The sequence below is a fragment of the Gymnogyps californianus genome, chromosome 15 (genome assembly GCF_018139145.2).
Source record: "Gymnogyps californianus isolate 813 chromosome 15, ASM1813914v2, whole genome shotgun sequence".
Lineage (NCBI taxonomy): Eukaryota > Metazoa > Chordata > Aves > Accipitriformes > Cathartidae > Gymnogyps > Gymnogyps californianus.
In genome coordinates this window covers 16,595,338-16,612,950 of record NC_059485.1, presented here as the reverse complement: position 1 = coordinate 16,612,950, position 17,613 = coordinate 16,595,338, and the positions used below count along the sequence as shown (strand labels likewise).

Below are 17,613 nucleotides of genomic sequence, written 5' to 3'. Positions count from 1 at the left end.
GGCTTGTGCCCATTGCCTCTCATCCTGTCTGACAAAAGCCTGGCTCTGTCTTCTCTGCACCTTCCCACTAGGTAGTTGCAGACAACAGTAAGATCCCTCCTTTACCTCTTCTTCTCCCAGCTCTCATCCTTTCAGTCAGCCCTGCTGCCATCCAGTCTTTTGACTGTTCCCCTGCAGCAACCAAATGATGGCCTCTACTGGGGGCCAGGGGTGAGGGGAGCAGCACAGCAGGTCAGAGCTGTGAACCTTCACCACTCATCCACCTTAATTAAGCCTGGATCCATTGGCAAGGGAGAAAATGGCCTTCAACGTCCAAAACCAACCTCAGTTCTGGCTGGGAGACCCAGGCCAGTCTGCCCCACAAATAAAATTCCACCTTGCCCCGTTCATTGTGATAAAGTACATTTATTGTTAAAAACCTCCGAGCCACTGTCTGCCCTAGCTGCTGCCATGACATAGCTTGAGGCTATTCTGAGCACAGCTCAAGTCCTGGTCGGTGGCACACTTGCAAGACTTGTCAGCTGCAAGAGAAGTGTCCCATTGCTGCCATCTCTCTCTCCCTTTTCTTGTCTACAACACTCACAAATCTGTTTCCTCGTAAATAAAACCTGAGAGGTTTCTGTGCCCACTCTCCCCTGCTGCCAATTCCAATCCTTGTTGTGGCTACCACGTCCTGCTCCCCTGGTAGGTCATGTCCAGGTACCATCCAGATGGCTGCATCTTGAGTCAGGTCCCTTTGGTCAAAAGCCTTATCAATCCCAAATGCTTGGCAGAGCTTGGAGGGCCCATTACACAGCTGCCAGTCCTTCAGCAGCTTTGTGGGTCCTTTCCTTGAAGCACTGCGCAGCTCTCTCATCACATCTAAACCCCGAAGAGGTTCCAAAGAGCGAAGTAATACTGCAGCCCCTTCCCCTGTGCAGAACGAGAACCACGTGTTAGTACAGGGTTGTTTGTCAAGAACATCTCAGCTTTCAGCCCCACCGCCAGCAGGAGCCCTTCAGCTCTGAGCCTGTGGCTCAGCTTAGCCTGACGGAGCAGGGAATTGCCTGCAGCACCCAACCGCAGGGTCTATCCTTCTCTCGGGCTGCTTCACTTCAAGTGCCAGTCGCTGGAGTCAGACGCTAACCCATGGTCAGTGCACTCCCTTCCCTCTTCCGAACGTCCAGTGTCCCATAGCTCTGTGTCCTTTAGTCATCAGTGCTGACTTGCTCTTCCCCAACCCCACTTCTTGATGTTACTAAGTCTAGCTGCTGCTCCAAGGCTTGCCAGAGGGCAAGAGGTTTTTCTTATGTCAGCACAATGTTCAGGAATAAATACACACTCAGTTCAGTTTTGGCATAGCTATCCAAAGCTGCTCCCAATCCCAGTGGATTTATAATTACAAGAACTCCAGCTAAGAAAGGAGAGGAGGAATGAGTCTGGATGCTGCCAGCAAAAAGAGGCAGCTTGCAGAGTTAGGCTGGACAAAGAGAAACGTGGGAAGGGGCTGCAGGCACTGGGAGCAGCCGCTGTCTGTACTGCTGCTGCTGAGGGAGCCCTGGCTGCAGGCGTTACCAATTCAAACACCCACTTGGAGGTGTAACAGCGGGTGGGATGACCATGGCTTTGGGTAACCGCATAGCTACAACAGAGAGCGATCCAGACTCTTGTGCCAGGGGAGCTCTCGCAAGACAGGGACCCAGGGCAGGACGGGGCTGCACAGTCTGGCTGTGGGATGCACGGCCCTGGGAGCATCACTTCAGCAGAGAAGACCTGTCTATGGTAAGAAGTGAAGAAAAATGACAGATTCTCCTCTCCAATGTGATTTGCTACCCTGTCAGGAGCCTTAGGAAACTCCAGCTCCCCACAGCTGTTGTAACCAGCTGCCCTCCCTGATTTTGGTGACAGTGAAGCAAAGATGCAGCTCTGAGCACAGACATTCCCCTGCGACAAGGATCTCCAGCCTAAGCGGGACATAAACACTTCCTTGGTATTTTCCACTGGACAGCAAGGAAGGTCTTCTCATGACCTTGAGTGGGCGAGGAGAGAGCCTGGTAAAGCGGTCTGTGTGCTGCCCCACACAGCACCCCTTGTGCTGAGGCCGCCCACGGCATTCCTCCCCGCCAGCATCTGCATGCTCAGTGATGCCGCTCCGCAAGAATCCCCTCTCCCTCTCCAGCCTCAAACATCTGGAGCCATGCTCACGCCTGGCAAAGGCTTTTTTTGTAGGCACTGACAGATCCCTAAGGACCTGCGATTTCCAAAAATATTCTCCCTCTCATATTTTGTACAAATCCCACACTAAATTACCCTTCTGGGCTCCCAATTGAGCCTATCAACTGAGGACCCGATTTCTGGCTTTGTGAGGTGTGCCTATTGCCCTGAACCTGCTCGGAGCCCCCGCTGCCCTCAGTACAGTTCAGTGAAGTCAACAGACTTATTTCCAACAGCTGTCAGCAATCTGTTCCCAGGCACTCCCTTCTCTAAGGAAGGGAATTGATGCTAATCTGGCAGCCAAAAGCTGCTTCCCTGTACTACAGTGATTTAGAGCTCAAAGGTCATTTTAGATTTTTAAGAACATGCTCCATGTTCTAATTCTGCTTTTTATCCATGCACAAAGAAACATCCTTCGCATTGGGATGCTGCCTCACTCGCCAGGAACAACTGTGGGATTCTGAGCAATCACTAATTATACTACTTGCTTTCATCCATCACAAATGCAAGTGGAAACCAATACACTTGAATTGAACTGAGTCCTTGGGAATTCATGTGAAGAGACAAGCACTCAGAGAAACTGCAGGTGCTCCCAGAGCATCGGCAGAGCCGTGGCAGGGGGTACCTGGCATTTCTGTCTCTGGCTGCTCTTTCTGTATTTCCCCAGAAAGTTTTCATGCTCTTTCTAGCTGTGTGCAACACAGACACCACACTCTGCCCAGAGTCAGCAGCCCCTGAATGTGACAGCAACACCACAAGAGCTTTGGGAAGAGGTGGAGACAGCAGGCAGGATAAGAGTGCAGGGATGCCACGATGAGCTACTGCCTTCTCTGCCCCCATCTGTCCCCACACCCCTGGGCTGATGTTCGGGTCCTCCTGAGCATACTTGCACATCAGAAGTTTTATTTTAACTACTAAAGAGTAGCTGAATCCTTCTGACTCGACTCCTGCCTGCCAGAGTGCTTCAGCCTGCCCACCTTCCTCCCTCTCCGCAGCCTGCAGCAGTTTGCTCTCAGGGGTTATCTGGCTTCAGCATCTGCCCAACACCGATACGGCCACTGATGCACCATCAGCAGCAGTACCAGTCCAGAGATGCTGAATATCTACCTCCCATGCCTAAGAGTCACTCCATATAATGAGTAGCATTCAGAGCTAAAAGCTGGGATCTAACAACAACGCAGAGGCCAATTCTCTCCCTGAGCAGCTAGAAATCATAGAACGATAGGGAAGTCCCACACCCCCACTGCGCAGCTTGCTGCTCTTTCCCTGGAATGGCTCCAGCTCCCATTCTTGGAAACAGTTCTTGGCCACTGAATAAAACTGTCTCCTCTCTCCGCCTGTCTGACTCACTGCTCCCGAAACACTTCCTTCAAAGTCCTGGTCTAGGATCCGAAAGTTAGGGGGAAGGCCATGCAGTGTGACCCTGGGCCTGGGTAGAGCATCACTGGGATCTTGATTTTACAAGCTATTCTTTCAGATCTGGCAGCAAAATGCACACCTTGGCAAATTCCAGAGAAACAAATCACGTCAAAGAGAAGCTTGACTGGCATTTACCCTCTTCCTGAAGTGAGGGAAGCCCAACGTCCCTCTTAACCCTACGGAAAGCTCTTTGTACTAAGATTATTGTGCTGCTCAGGATATACTGTAGGATTCATGCACACTGAAAGACATTGGTTATATTTTTTCTATAAACTCTTCCTCCTCTATCATCTATGATTTCTCCAAAAAACCCAATGTAGTCATGCCTGCCATGGCTTCAGGCAGTAGCAGTATTTGACCCAGTGAGGGGAAGACCTCTCACAGTAAAATCCCACGATGCAGCTTTATCTCAGTGATGTGCACAAAGATTTCCCCCTCTTCAGTGACAAAAAATATTTGAGCCCACCCTTCAACTCATTATGGTTTTATGAACACAAAGATACAGTCAAGTGAACTCGACTGAACACACTAACACCCACAACTTCTTGCCCCAGCAAAGTGGCAAAACAACATGCTACAATTGAAGTGCTTCTGATGTCTGTTGGCAGCATCAGGCTGGGCTGGGGACATCCTGCTGAGGACACCACAGTGGTGGTGGCTCTCAGGGTGAAGTCTATGCTTTTGTAGCTGCTCTACCAAGCACCTCTGCCAGCACAGCTCTGCTGGTGACACACCTTTTCTTATCCCCAAGTGATACCACTGAGCCTGAAGTCTAGCATAAGCCAAATAGAGAAAACAGAAGAGAAGGTTTATTCCACATGGTGTTAAAACAGATGATGCTACGTGGTTACATATCAAAACAAGAGGTCTCTAAAGAGCTAGAGTCTCATGAGCCAAATACCCCATTCTTGACAAGCTAAGCAGATGGGAGCAAGTACGAACAGCATATAAAGCTTTGCACATCTGGTATAGGCCTCAGATCCTGAGCTGATTAAGGACCAAGAAGGCCCCAGCATGATTGAAGTCAGTGTTAAACTGCTTTTTAAAACAAAGTCTGCTGCAACAGTCCAATTCATGCTGCTTGCCTGGTCCCAACAGCGTGTCTGTCTGGGACAGCCCTGTGCAGTGTCTGTGCCAAGAAGGTAGGCACAGGCAACACAGGGACAGTGCAGCACTCTGATCTCTCTCCAGGAAAAGGACAGCTGCCTTCATTAAGCTAGCAGCTCAAATCAGCTCTACGGTCACTCAGTTCAAGAGTCTGAGAAGCAGCAGGACACCAGTCCCTGCCAGTACTTAAGAGGATATACTGGTTCTCTGAACTGCTTGCCTTCCTCCCACAAGGATCTGTAATTTAAGCAGCACAAGGACTTGCTACACTACAAAACTAGATAGTTTAATCTAAGCCAGCTAAGAGTTCATTTGTGATTATTAGTTTGTGCTAACTTTGATAAACCACCTAAAACCACACTAGATCTCAGTTAAATCTATGTGCTTGTTCCAACAGTCTCCAGAAATAAATGCTTTGTTAAAAATCAGTGTATGATTCCATGAGTGTTTTGATGCAAACCACCCAATGGCCAAACAGAAATACCTTTCAAGAGTCATTTGGAAAATCTAGTTTCTCCTGAAATCAACCTCAGGTTTTCCCCTAATTCTCATGTCATTCAGTATGAACTTTGCTAACATGCATCCAGGTCAAAATTGAAATGGCTTAAGACGGGGTCAATTTGTGTGTGTTTGAAGACATCAGGGAACCCCCAAAGACCTTTCCCCTTCTCCACTGCTCTGATTTACTGCAGCAATGCCATACAGTATTCCCAGATGTAAACCCCAACTACTCCTATAAAGCAAATTGCTCTGCTGTCCTGAAATTTGTGTGCATGTCTAGACTTGTTCTGCTCCTCCCCTCCATCTACAGAAAGAGATAACAAAACTGGAAGAGATTCAGGGCCAGGCAACTAGCATGATCAAAGTTATGGACTAGCTTTGGAGCAAGAGCCTAAGGAAGGAATAACTAAGCAGACTAGAAACCTTCAGCTTGGCAGACAGTTGAGGGGAGACTATGAAAGATCCCAGGAGATCACAGGAGGCAGAACATAATACATGGGAATAGATGCAATCATTCCATGTTCTCCACAGTTTAACTCCTGGTGCTCTGCAGCTTTGCCCTGCCAAAATCCAAGGAAAGAGTGATGCAGCTCTGGGACATCACTGGAGATGTGCCCTTTGAAAAGGAAAAGCATTTAGTGTTCTCTCAGTAATTTGTTTTCAGTCTTTCCAAGCAACACCTTCAGAAATAATATATTCATATTCCTTTTATAGTCTGCTGGTGAGTCACTCAGGTTTTTGCAGCATTCCCAGGGAGACCCTCAAGTACTTAGATATTTTGCATCAAATTCCCTGCACAAAGACGATGAAACCTATTACATCGGAAGTTCATGCTATAAGCAGAGCATGGTCTGTGCTAATAAGAAGGACCAAGCTATGCCACAACAGATGGTTTTTTTTGCCAATGTTTCCTTGTGTTTTCTGCACAGCTACAGCCAGATTCAAAACAAAGCTTCCAAGATCTATCCGTATCCAGAGAATGAAATGCTTTTGCCTTCTACCCAGGTGCATAAGTGCCACCATGAAAGACAACTTCCTCAGTCTTTCCCTCAGACTAAATGACAGGACAGGCTGCTTCTCCATCTATGTTAAGATGAGAAAAGCATCTCAGGTACAATTCCTCCTCAAATTCTTTCTTTCAACACATCTGCACATGGGCAAATATACAGAAGGAGTAAATCCTGCGTACGTAGATGCATCTGTGATACACAACATGCACAGCCATGCTATTTACTTCAGTGCGTTCCTGACAAAGCTGATGGTGATAGCTGTGCTCGGTGTCAGCATAGCTGCATGTATGACAGGCTAATGGAGAATAAGTTTATAACAAAAAATCCAACTAAATCCATCACAACAGTGAGCTCTAACTGATTTGCTACAAAACTAAACACAGGTATAAAAGGGAAAATTTCCCAAAGTATAAATTTCAAAGACATCTTTTTAGAATTCAAAGGCTAAGCATCTTTTTTTAATAAAAATTATTATTCCTAATATTTCAAACACTAAGAATCCCATCCTGAATAACGAACCATTCTGCTTTCATTATCTGAACAGATTTGGCAGAGACAACGTAATGAAATTCACATGTGTTCATCCACCAGACTCCAGGCCTCCATTTAGAAAGACAGGCTCTTCTTCCACAGTATAACCTGGCACCGTTTCTCTGTTTGGCTCCTGTCCAAAGGCCAAAACCTGAGGATTAATGGTCACTGTTACAACATTTGCTTTCCACTTAGGAATATACAAGTGGTGGGGTTTTTTAAGCTATATCTTTGAAATGGCAAAAAAGAAATTATTTTTGAGTTTTTTTCTCACAAAATGAGTATTTATCTAAGAAATACCTGCTGCCATTTCAAGGTGTCTAATTAACCAATAGCTTTATTGCAAGGCAAACACTGTCATTCTTACAGGAAAGAAAAAAACCCAAGTTTTAGAAGTAACACTTGCATGTTAAGAGGAGCTGTGGAAGGAGAGTCTCAGTAAATTCCAGAATAATTTGATTAGGGGTTGATTATATTATCTTGAGAATAATAAAAGAAGATTGAAGATTCTGTAACAGTCTGGATATTTTGATTTGGGTTTTTTTTTGTTTATTTGTTTTAAGATACAGCAAAGCAGCTAAAATGCTCCTACACTGACTCCTTGCTTAAGCTTAGGACATCTGAGACCTTTTTGTTTTCCCCAACATTCACAGCTTCTGAAGATAAAGATGAGAAGAAACTCTTCTGTCTCTTACGACAACAAACACCAAGATTTAGACTGTCATTGGACTGCAAATTTACTTCTACATCACCACTTCCGAGGAACAAAGTTCACTGAATCACATGAATAAGGCAGCAGCCCAGGTCATCAGAACTGAAAGCTCCATCCTATCAAGACTCTCCTCCAGTCCTTAGTCTTTATTTCTGTGCCTGAACAGCTCACACAGCTCACAGCTGGGACGAAAACCCCACTGGGCTGCTCACTGTGCAGCTGGAGATGGGCCCTGCTTGTAATGTTGAAAGTTAATACGCTGTCTGTCCACAGTTACGTACTGTTCACAATGGCAAAACCCAGGTCCCAAGGAAAGATTATGACAGCAAGTCATTGACTTCACAGAACCCATAGGGAGCTCGTATCAGCCCTATGCTGTAGGCATTAAATCTCTTTCAGCCTCAACTTACCTTGGCTGGAAACATTCACGCAGAAATAAATCCCGTAGATCTGATACACGTACAGAGTTCCTGGTTTCATGAACATTGCCGCGTTTCGTTGAGTTTGCTTCCCACCTTTTGAGTGGGAAGCTTCATCTTCCCCACCCAGATAAGCTTCTGTTTCAACAATCCTCCCCCAGAGCTCTCTGCCATCAGGAAGTTTGCGAACTAAAATCTGAAAGAGAGGTCAGAGTGCATCAGTTAGCAGCTATCTGTTCAAAATAACCAGAGCGCAAGAGCTGTGGCAACAAAGAAGTCAGAAGAAAGGACCTGATGGTACTACATTCTCTCCTCTCCATCTAGCAGTCCAGTCTGTAAGCTAACGTGAACTTTTTCAGCTTCTACTGTCCAGGCCACAGCCCAGTACAAGAAGTTCCTACCTGTCATTCACCCCACAAAATGCCTGGAGTGACTAGATGTGGCAGTATCATAAAGAACCAATTTATGATCCTAGACACAATAAAGCGTGCAGAGTTGCTTTTGTGGTTATTTTCTGTATTCTCCACCCCAATCCACCAGCTTTAAGGCAAAAAAGCACCACCAATATCAACCTTGAAGCATCATGAATATATATTCTTTAGATCAGAAGAAATATGACAGTGGCACAATTAAATAACTACTATGATTAGATAGTCTCTCTCTCCACAGAGATGTTTCAAACAAGTCCTAGTGCCTAACCATAGAGATAATCATGACCAGAGTGAGTATCAATGCTATTTCTGTATTTTCTGCACCACAGAGAGGGGCACTGCAGGAGAGCTGGGAATTGGCTTCAGGCAGACAACAACAGATCTTTGTTATTACAGTGTGTTCCTTGCTGCTGGTACCTCCTTAAAGAAAACAAAGCAGATGCGGGGGGAAAAAAAAAAAAATGACAGTGAAAAGATTCTCTTTAAAAATAAAACAATCACTAAACTTCGTACAGAGTTTTTTGTGGTTTGACCCGATTTCTAAACTTCTTATTTTACTTAATGTGTGTTTAAGAAATACTGCAGTATAGTCTCATTTAGGCAACAGCTATCAGTTTAATTATACTATATTCAGCGCTTCCATATTTGAAAACCAGCCATTCAAAAATGACTTTCAAGAAACAAAGCTTAATTCCTAACAGATGTTTGTGCTGGATTGCTAATGCAGTTATTGACCTGATCCAGTATGGATGCTCCAGAAGCCAGTTTCAAATGTTACAACTCTAGCATATCACAGTTTCCCTACAGCACTTCTCAAATTATTGAAAACAATCAGTTTATTATTTTTATGAAAAATGCAGTGACTTCAGAAAAGCACGGGTGTTTAGCAACTGCCTGTAAACGCCCCAAAAGCACACCCATGTGGCCACGTTTCTCTTTCAATATGATGAAATGCAATGGTTATGATTTTAAGAGCATGCAGGCGTTTCCCTGACTCTTCAGACACACCAAATATTCACAGTTAAAACCGTTAACAAATGGTGATCATTCACAATACCTCACAGTAAACTATTTTACAGTTTTTATTTCTCATTGAGGATGTTAATGACAGTTCATTCTGAGAGGCCATTTATTGCGTACATGTTTTCGGGTATTTTTTTGTTTCCAAGAACTCAAGTATCACGTTTAAGGTAAGCAATATTAATATACCAGGCGCCTCCCAAATTTGGCAGAATGAAGATAATGAATGAAACACTAAATTACCATTATAGTTATAATTCTAAGAAAATGAGAGAATAGCCTGGGTCATGGGAGACTAGGGGTTATACTTTAAAGAAAATCTAAAATTAAGATAGAAGTCACCTGGCTTGTAATTCTAGGCCTAAATAGGAAAAGTACAGAATTGGGACTAAAATATCATCTGCCCAGGGTAAGTGGGATGTCGGAGTCATTAAGACAACAAAAAAATGCATCAGTACGGGGAGACTTCAGGTATCCTCATGTAGATCAAGTAAATATCACAGTAGGACTGGACACAGGCTACGTTTCTTTAGACACCATCAAATGCTTTGCAGAGCAAGTAATCGGGGATCTCACAAGAAAAGACTAAACTCTCAAACTGATCCCGAGCAAAATGCAAAGTCTTTTCCAAAGACTTATCCCTGAAAAACAACTTTGTATCATGACCATGAGTATAAAGTTCAGTGTCCTTCCACAAGCGTTAAGGTCCAAAAATAATCTATCAGAGTTCTGCTTACCAGCAAAAAGGGGAAACTATATAAAGTGAGGAAGTTTGTTAGGAAGAACTTAGAAGAGGCAGCCAAAGGTTAAAGCTGGAAAGGCAAGCCGCTAGCAGGATGTCTACAAAGATAGCAAACACACAGGACATATCAGAGAGAGGTTAAGTCGCACCAAAAAAAACCCAGCAGGGTTAAAAAGCAGAGCAAAGGCGTCAATTACAAGCAAGACAGTATCCTTAGAAAATTAAAAAAAAAAGCTAGACACAGCAAGACAGGCCAAAACCAACAGTTTGTGGAACAAATTCCTGAAGTTATCTAAACCAATGAGAACCCAGAGAGTCTGTTCACCCTACAGACAATAAAGGTATGAAAAAAGACTCAGAGAAGATAAGACCATAGCAGTGAAACTAAAAACACATTTTGCAATTGCGTTTAGGAGGTCCCAGACTGGAACTTTTCATAGGGAAAACACTGGAGGAACTCCCTCCCATGGAAACAGCAGGAGAGTTTTTTTGAAGGACTCACTAAGCAGAAGAGACACGTTTAATCTCCCCGACTCAGATTTCCAAAGGCTTTCAACAAGGTCCAAAGATTCCTCAAAGTTTCTTTCATGAAAGGTTTCTTCTCAAAGGTCCTTTCATGAACAAGTAATGGCTTGAAAACTCAGAAACAAAAGATAGGAATAGCAGTTTTCGGAGTGAAGAGAGTTTAACTGTGGGACCATGGAGTCCTAAATGTCTCCACACTAGGGCCTGTGCTGCCTCACATATTTGTGTTAATAACCTCAGAAAGGTGATCATTAGAGAGCTCACCATATGTACTGATAACATCAGTTGTTATTGTTATTCAGAACAGCAAAAATAAGAGCAGGTAGTATGAGATACAACTTTCAAAGCATACAGGGCAGCATAAAAGGACCAAGCAGTCTGCTGAACTTGCAGACAAGAATGAAATATTCGAGTACACTATGACAGTGGATACTGGTCAAGAAAGGCCAAGGGCCTGCCATGCTATTAGCATCACAAGACAGTAAAATGGAGGCAGAGAAGGACATATTGCTGACTGCAGAGCATTACTTTCCACTGGGCTAAGCAAGAGCCAAAAACAAATAAAGGAATACCTGAGAGGAAAATAATGGGCCTGAAACAACCTTCAAACCACAAACAGCAAAGTACATTTCAGTAAACCAGGAAAAAAGGGAGAAAAACTCCACAAAAAAAACTAATTCTGAAATGTGACAGTAAACTAAACCTGAAAAATTACTCCTCTGACTTCATCCAAAATAGCTTTGGCTACTAGTCTTTAAATTCCACTGCACTTAACAAGAGAAGGAATGAGCGCTGTATTCCTAAAATAGCAAAACCCTGGAGTCAAATGGCAAAAAAAAGAATTTCATCCTTTTACACTAAGTTATTAGCTAGCACATGCTCCAGTACAGTAATCTCAGTGTTCATGTCTTACCTGTCCCAGAAAGGACTTGGCCAGACTAATACAGGGCTGGTTGAAAAAATCTGCTTCTAGCTGGGAAGAATTTTTTTTCTCTATCGCAAAATATTTGCTGCTTTTTGGAGAAGAATCCCCATCAGGCGTAGCATTCAGGTTCTCCAAAGCATCAAACGGAGGGAAGCCGGAGTTGCTTTGGAGAGCACTTAATTGAGCCAACAGCTTTCTTTTTCTTGGCATAGTTCTAGAAAATGGATATAAACATAATTAGGAATATAAAGCTTATTTTAAAGTAACTCATTTCCACAAACTCTTATTTTCACACATCTCTCCACAACAATGAATCTGAGAGCTATAACTAATTGGACAACCTAGGCAAACTACAGAAGCAGGTGACAGATTTAGCTGTGTCTACATCAGGCTAGGCAAATAGTGGGCTCTAAAAAGCTAAAACTCCACAGGACACAAAACATTTGAGTTGGGAGATGCCCTATTTACAGTCACAGTGACAAACTTGTTTATCATGCTGTAGACATGTTTGTGTTAGAACCTCCACAAAACAAGCTTTAAATTCAGCCTACCAGAAAGATGAAGAGTAGTCTGTTCCAGTCAACAGTATGTATTTGAGGCAACTACGTAACCTGCAATTGTTCTTCTAGGTTTGTCACCAATTTACTATGCGAGCTTCAAAAAATTAATGTTTCTTTTTCTGTGCCGCAGTCCTTATACCTGTCAAACAGGAACAAACTCATTTATTCACTGTATAAAACACTTCAAAGTAGGCGAAGAGATTTTGGAGCTGGAGATCATGATACCAACAGTGCATCATTAGCTCAAACTCAAGAATAATTTGCAGTTTTCTATTGGTCTAGCAAAAGACCATCTCCCAGCTGGGGCGTTGCTGGAGATGCTCTTTAGCCTTTTTTATACAAAAGGCTATGAAAACAGTGGGGAATGCACTTTTCCTATACTGAATACACAAAAAGCTGAAACAAAACTTTTAAAATTCCCCCACTGGCACTAAATTTGGAAAGTGTCAGCCTCAAAAAAGGACTCTTACAAGAGAATGCAAAGCCACCAGGTTTTAGAAGATGCCTCATCAGTTCTGAAATTCAACCACATGTAGATAAAAGGGAAAAAAGCAAAGGTTCAACATCATACATAATTAGAAATGGAGAAAGAATCCTATATACAGCTAAACCTGCAAGGGAAGTATATACATAATTAAGTAGCCGTTGCCACTCATTTTTCACCAGATCATCAGCTTTTAAAAATGACTACAAAAACTTTCACCATCAAAACCAATCTTTATCTTGCTCTGATGCTTCTCACAAAGAAAGATCCACCAGCAATAGTTTCCGTGAACTACACTGAAACAAACTCAGCATTGCTACACTCTGGATCACCAGTGCCAATTCCCCAACAGTGTTACATTTCACTTCAGAAGAATCCAGACACAAACATATAAAAATAGGCGGGGGGGGAATCACGCTGGCATGACTGGCAGAGAGGTGGGATGTTTTTTCATTTTTTTTCTAAACATGTAATTCTTTACTGCAATAATTCATCAATGTCAGAGACTTGCCATAGAATGGCCAGCTCCACGCCAGGTATTCTGCTCTGAACTGTGGCTTTCACCTGCTGGGAATTCTTAAAAACTTTGTCAGAAGTCACCAGCCTGCCTCAGACAGAATTGCCTGGTGGCCTTTGCAAATGAGAGTCCTGTCTGGGAGAAAGGGTGCGAATAGGGAAAAGGGTTGCAGGAGGGAAGGGCTGGAGGAGGCACGCTTCCCCAAATCAGACTGACCCTCTAAAAGACTCAGTCAAGGGAATGCTTTGCACTGAAGACAGTACCTCCAGACTTCTCTGACAGTATTAACTGGAACTTCCAGTTCATCAGCCATACATAAAGACATGCTGAAAACACGGCCAATTTGAGTGGAGCATTAACTCATTTGGTAATTTGGTGCTCTTATGGAATGCGACATCAGAAACAGGATCAGAGTTGCCTGGCACCCATTGCATTTCCAATTAAGTAATTCTTAAAAGCTGCAAGTGCTCTCATGTAAATGTTATACTGGCAGCCTTAGGGCACTTGTAATTTCATTGCTATGGGCTGATCCTAGACAGATCTCAGCATCTTCAACTCTCATTAGAAGCAACAGTAGGAAACTGCCTTATAGTCATGAGAAATGGGTCCCATACAGAAATGCGATTGCTTTAAAAGCAAAAATGCAGGATGAGGGGACTGCAATACCGTCATCTCAGAAATCCAGAAAAATCCCAGTCTACCCTTTGTCTCCCTGCTTGTTCACACCAAGATATGAAACATAAAACTCTATGCCTTAAAGCCTGTCTACACTTTCTATAAAGGATGTTGCTTGTACATACAAATCCCAAACCCTATGTGTTTGGGAAGTAAGAGACAGGATCTCTTCACATGTAAGTCTACAGACAAATTCTGCAACTCTTCATTTCTATCTAGATTTTCTTGCTTGTATAGTAAAAAATTCTACTTCTGTGCCTCAAATAAGAATCAGCTGTGGGTTTAATTGCTTTTTACTAATCCTGTAAACTAGCTACAAGTTGTTAGGCACATGTGTGTACACATGCACACACACAAAAAAGTATGGAAGTCAGAAAAGGAAGATCAAGAGCTGAATAAGTCTGCACAAGTGCCTAAAGTGTTCAGGGCTGCTCGGCCAGTCTCAGGCAAGTGTTTAGGGGCCCTGCAAGCCAGAATCAGAAAGATACTGAAAATCTGTGTAAAATACAGCTCAGCGGCAGATACACCCTGTAGTCAAGGCACAACTGAGTCTACACAGGCTTCTTTAATCCTTTTAAGACTGCATTTGTAGGTATTTCCTTATGTATTTAATGAGCTTTCACTAAAAGGAGGTAAAAAAAAAAATCCCACCAGTAATTTGCATGTACTTTCGGCTCACAGGTTCAGATACCTGCAGCTGCAAAGTTTTCCTCTGGCACATATATCTTTCTGATAGCATGATTAAGAAGCATACATAAGAACACATTGCCACTTCTGGAGAGACAATTCCTCATACCAATTCCCATTTGTACAGATTTTACGTGGGAATATATGAACGGTCAATGCTGGGTCAGACCAAAGGACACCTCTCCCTGTATCCAGCTCTCCAGCACAGGGTCAAAAGCAGGAGTCTAGGGAAGAACAGGATAAGCAGACAGTGCTTCTCCACACATCCTCCATGTCTGTAGACCAGAACCTTCTGAACCAGGCACAGTTTCTGTGTACTTAGTAACTGTGAGCTTATGCAGTCTTCCCTGAGCTTGTGTAAAACTATCCAAACTGAGACTTTACTGACAAAGAAAGCTTCACAGTATTAGTCATTACGGCTCCAAAACCTCACTCACTTTGTGTGTGAAATTAGGACTGCTCCCCACCCATATGAATCAGTTTACATTTGCAATTCATCACCCTCAGCGCTCTCCTTTACCACCTCAAATAATGTAAAGCCAGCTGGAAACATTGTTTTTCCAGGTCATTTACAAAACATCCCCACGGCACCCCAACGGTGACCTCCAGCCACCACCAGCGCTGCCCATTTACTCACATCCTCTTTCCTATCTTTGCACCAACTGTTTGTTTATGACAGGGAACTCCCTTATTATGTCAAGGGCTGCTCAGGTGAGGGCTCCTGTTTAAAAGCTTCCTGAAATCTGAGTACAGACTGCAAGCCAGACCTCTCAAAATGCTTATTCAGACCTTCAGAGAATTCCAACTTTTTTTTTTTTTTAAGGCATCACTTTCCATTGCAAAAGCCACATTGGCTTTTCCCCACTATATAATACTTATGCAGGTGTCCAATAATTCTACCTTGCGATGTTTTCTACTAATTCAGTTGGTAGTGGTCAAACTTCCAGGTCTGCAGTCCACAGATTTCCTCTAGAACCTTCTTTAAAAAGTAGTGACACATTTGCTGCTGAGACTATCGTCAGCAGCACCATCCCTGGGGGCTTCATCCGGTTCGGCAACTTGTTCCTGTCTGTTGTCTATTTGTTCCATAACCTCTTACATAGACAATTCATTTTAAGCCAGATCCTTCAATGAGTTTGCAGCAAGAAGGATTTCCATCCACCTTTCCTGTCTAGTCTAACCTATTAGTAACCAGAAGTAAGTTAATAATGTATAGCTTCCCGGACAACAGTGTGAGAAGCAGGCAAAAAAAACCTTCTTGAAAGAAGAGTGCAGGCAGGAGCTAATATACTATAACTATAAATATTAAGTCAATCTCTCCACAGACAGACTTTGACACTATGTGCAATCCTACTAATACCTCAAAAGTATGGCAAAATGAATGGTTTTATTCACCTTACTGAGTGCCAGGGATGTCATTTCCTGCAAGACATCCTTGCAATTCCAGTCATCACTCCTACTGCCTACTGGACATCTTGAGCTTTTTGGAATGAAACTTATCCTTCTGTAAAGGACAAGGAAGATAAAAATGAGGGAAAGTGATGAAAAGTCATGAAAAACCCAAAAAGCCTTCACAGCAAAATTATGCTCTGTTTTGGTTGACTCTCTTAAACCATTTTGTTTTGTTCTGGGGTTTCCCCCCCCCAACGTTCTAGCTGCTATTTTTAACTGAGTGCCAAACTTGCATATTAAATGAAAGCAAACAAGTTAAACAGACTACTAACAATGGATGTTAGCTAGCTCAGCCTCCTGAGATTTGAGTTAACCAAGCCAGCATTTAGTTAACCAAGGCAGCATTTAGAGAGGCCACAAACACTGATCAGGAAATGGACATAAGGATTCAAAATCATCTGCAATTCAGGTTTTTTCTTTATCTACATTATTTGTAGCAAATGTACGTTGGGTATATTGGGCTAATCATCCAAGAGCTAAGCCTTATTCTTTTCCACCTATATGACGGCAGTGAGAACACTCCTGATTTGTGAAGCATATTGAAAGAGCTATATAAGGGGATACAGAACTAGTTACACTTAAGTCTTAGGTACCCATCTTATAAAATCACCCTAGAAAACACATTCCTTCCCAAAATCTTAATATTGCATGAGAAGTAATTTAGTTTTGGCATGGGGGTTTGACTCAATGACCAAAGATGTTTCACCAAAGCCTTCATTAATGCATTGACAAAAAGGAAAACTTATGGCTCAAATGCTCAAACATCTGAACAATATCCATAAAGACAGTTCCACCTAAGAGTCCCCGTTGAAGTACCAGTAACTTAAAGACTAGGAAGAAAAACATAAACAGCAAAGACACAAAGATTTACCTGCAAAAGGATCTTGGAGTTGCTCCCTGCACGAGCATGGAAGCAGAGGGTTCTCACACCTCCTCCTGAGAAGCCAGCCTAGGCTCAGGCTCAGAGAAAGAAATTGCTCCACATGCAGTTTTACAAAGGAGGACCGTGCAAAGTCCTATGAGAAGTCTTTGACTTAGAGGGAAACAGAACAGATTATTTCAGGCCAAACTACTCAAAGAGAGGCCTTAGTATTCATGCTCTGCACAAAGAACCTGAGTACTCCAACAAAACCATGTGGAGGGAATCACAGCCACACTTTGTAATCAGTCATGAGACAGGCTCAGTAACAGCTAAGGTGCTGCTCAAGGCGATTAAATTGGGACTGATTCAATGCACATGGTATGAGCCTCTCTCCTTAGTGAGAAGGTCCCTTTCTTCTATTTTCAACCAGAGGAAAGGCTTGTCCTATATTTAGCAATTCAGGATTAATCTGTACAGTATATCCTTGTTACAGAGAAACTGTTAGTGTGTACTGTGCATTGCATTACCAGACACTGTTAAACAGTTATAGTAAGAAAACAGAACACTGGATCAAAGCCTTAACAGATGGTGGTCTGCAGAGATACGAGCGTAAATGCAGGTGAAGGTAAATAGCTGATGTAATGTCCACCATGAAAGTGGTGGGCATTTTCAAAACACTAGAACAAAGCCTTCAAGCCCTATATAAACAAAGAGGCATCTGAGAAGAGAGGACAATTTCCCGCACAGCTTTGGATAATATGCTGTATGTGACAATAGCTTGCTAATGGCAAGCAAGACAAAACACTTCTGATAATATAACAGGGGAACAAAAGCAAAAGTC

General features: G+C 43.0%; 1 protein-coding gene across 1 annotated transcript; it reads right to left on the bottom strand.

Annotated features, from left to right (window-relative positions):
* Window positions 1-359: 359 nt before the first annotated feature.
* MPG (N-methylpurine DNA glycosylase) lies at window positions 360-16,964 on the bottom strand. The gene is made up of 6 exons (XM_050905768.1): window positions 16,782-16,964; window positions 15,854-15,962; window positions 12,087-12,234; window positions 11,524-11,749; window positions 7,884-8,088; window positions 360-912 (listed from the first exon to the last, which is right to left on the bottom strand). Exons 4-6 carry the CDS (start codon window positions 11,743-11,745, stop codon window positions 518-520), a joined length of 822 nt encoding a protein of 273 aa, XP_050761725.1. The 5' UTR covers window positions 11,746-11,749; window positions 12,087-12,234; window positions 15,854-15,962; window positions 16,782-16,964; the 3' UTR covers window positions 360-517.
* Between the last annotated feature and the right edge of the window lie 649 nt (window positions 16,965-17,613).

Coding starts and splice junctions, on each gene's coding strand:
- MPG (XM_050905768.1), bottom strand. CDS start 11,745: ATGCCAAGAAAAAGAAAGCTGTTGGCTCAATTAAGTGCTCTCCAAAGC. Junction 8,089..11,523: donor CCAAGTCCTTTCTGGGACAG/GTAAGACATGAA, acceptor CCTCTCTTTCAG/ATTTTAGTTCGCAAACTTCC. Junction 913..7,883: donor CGTGAATGTTTCCAGCCAAG/GTAAGTTGAGGC, acceptor CGTTCTGCACAG/GGGAAGGGGCTGCAGTATTA.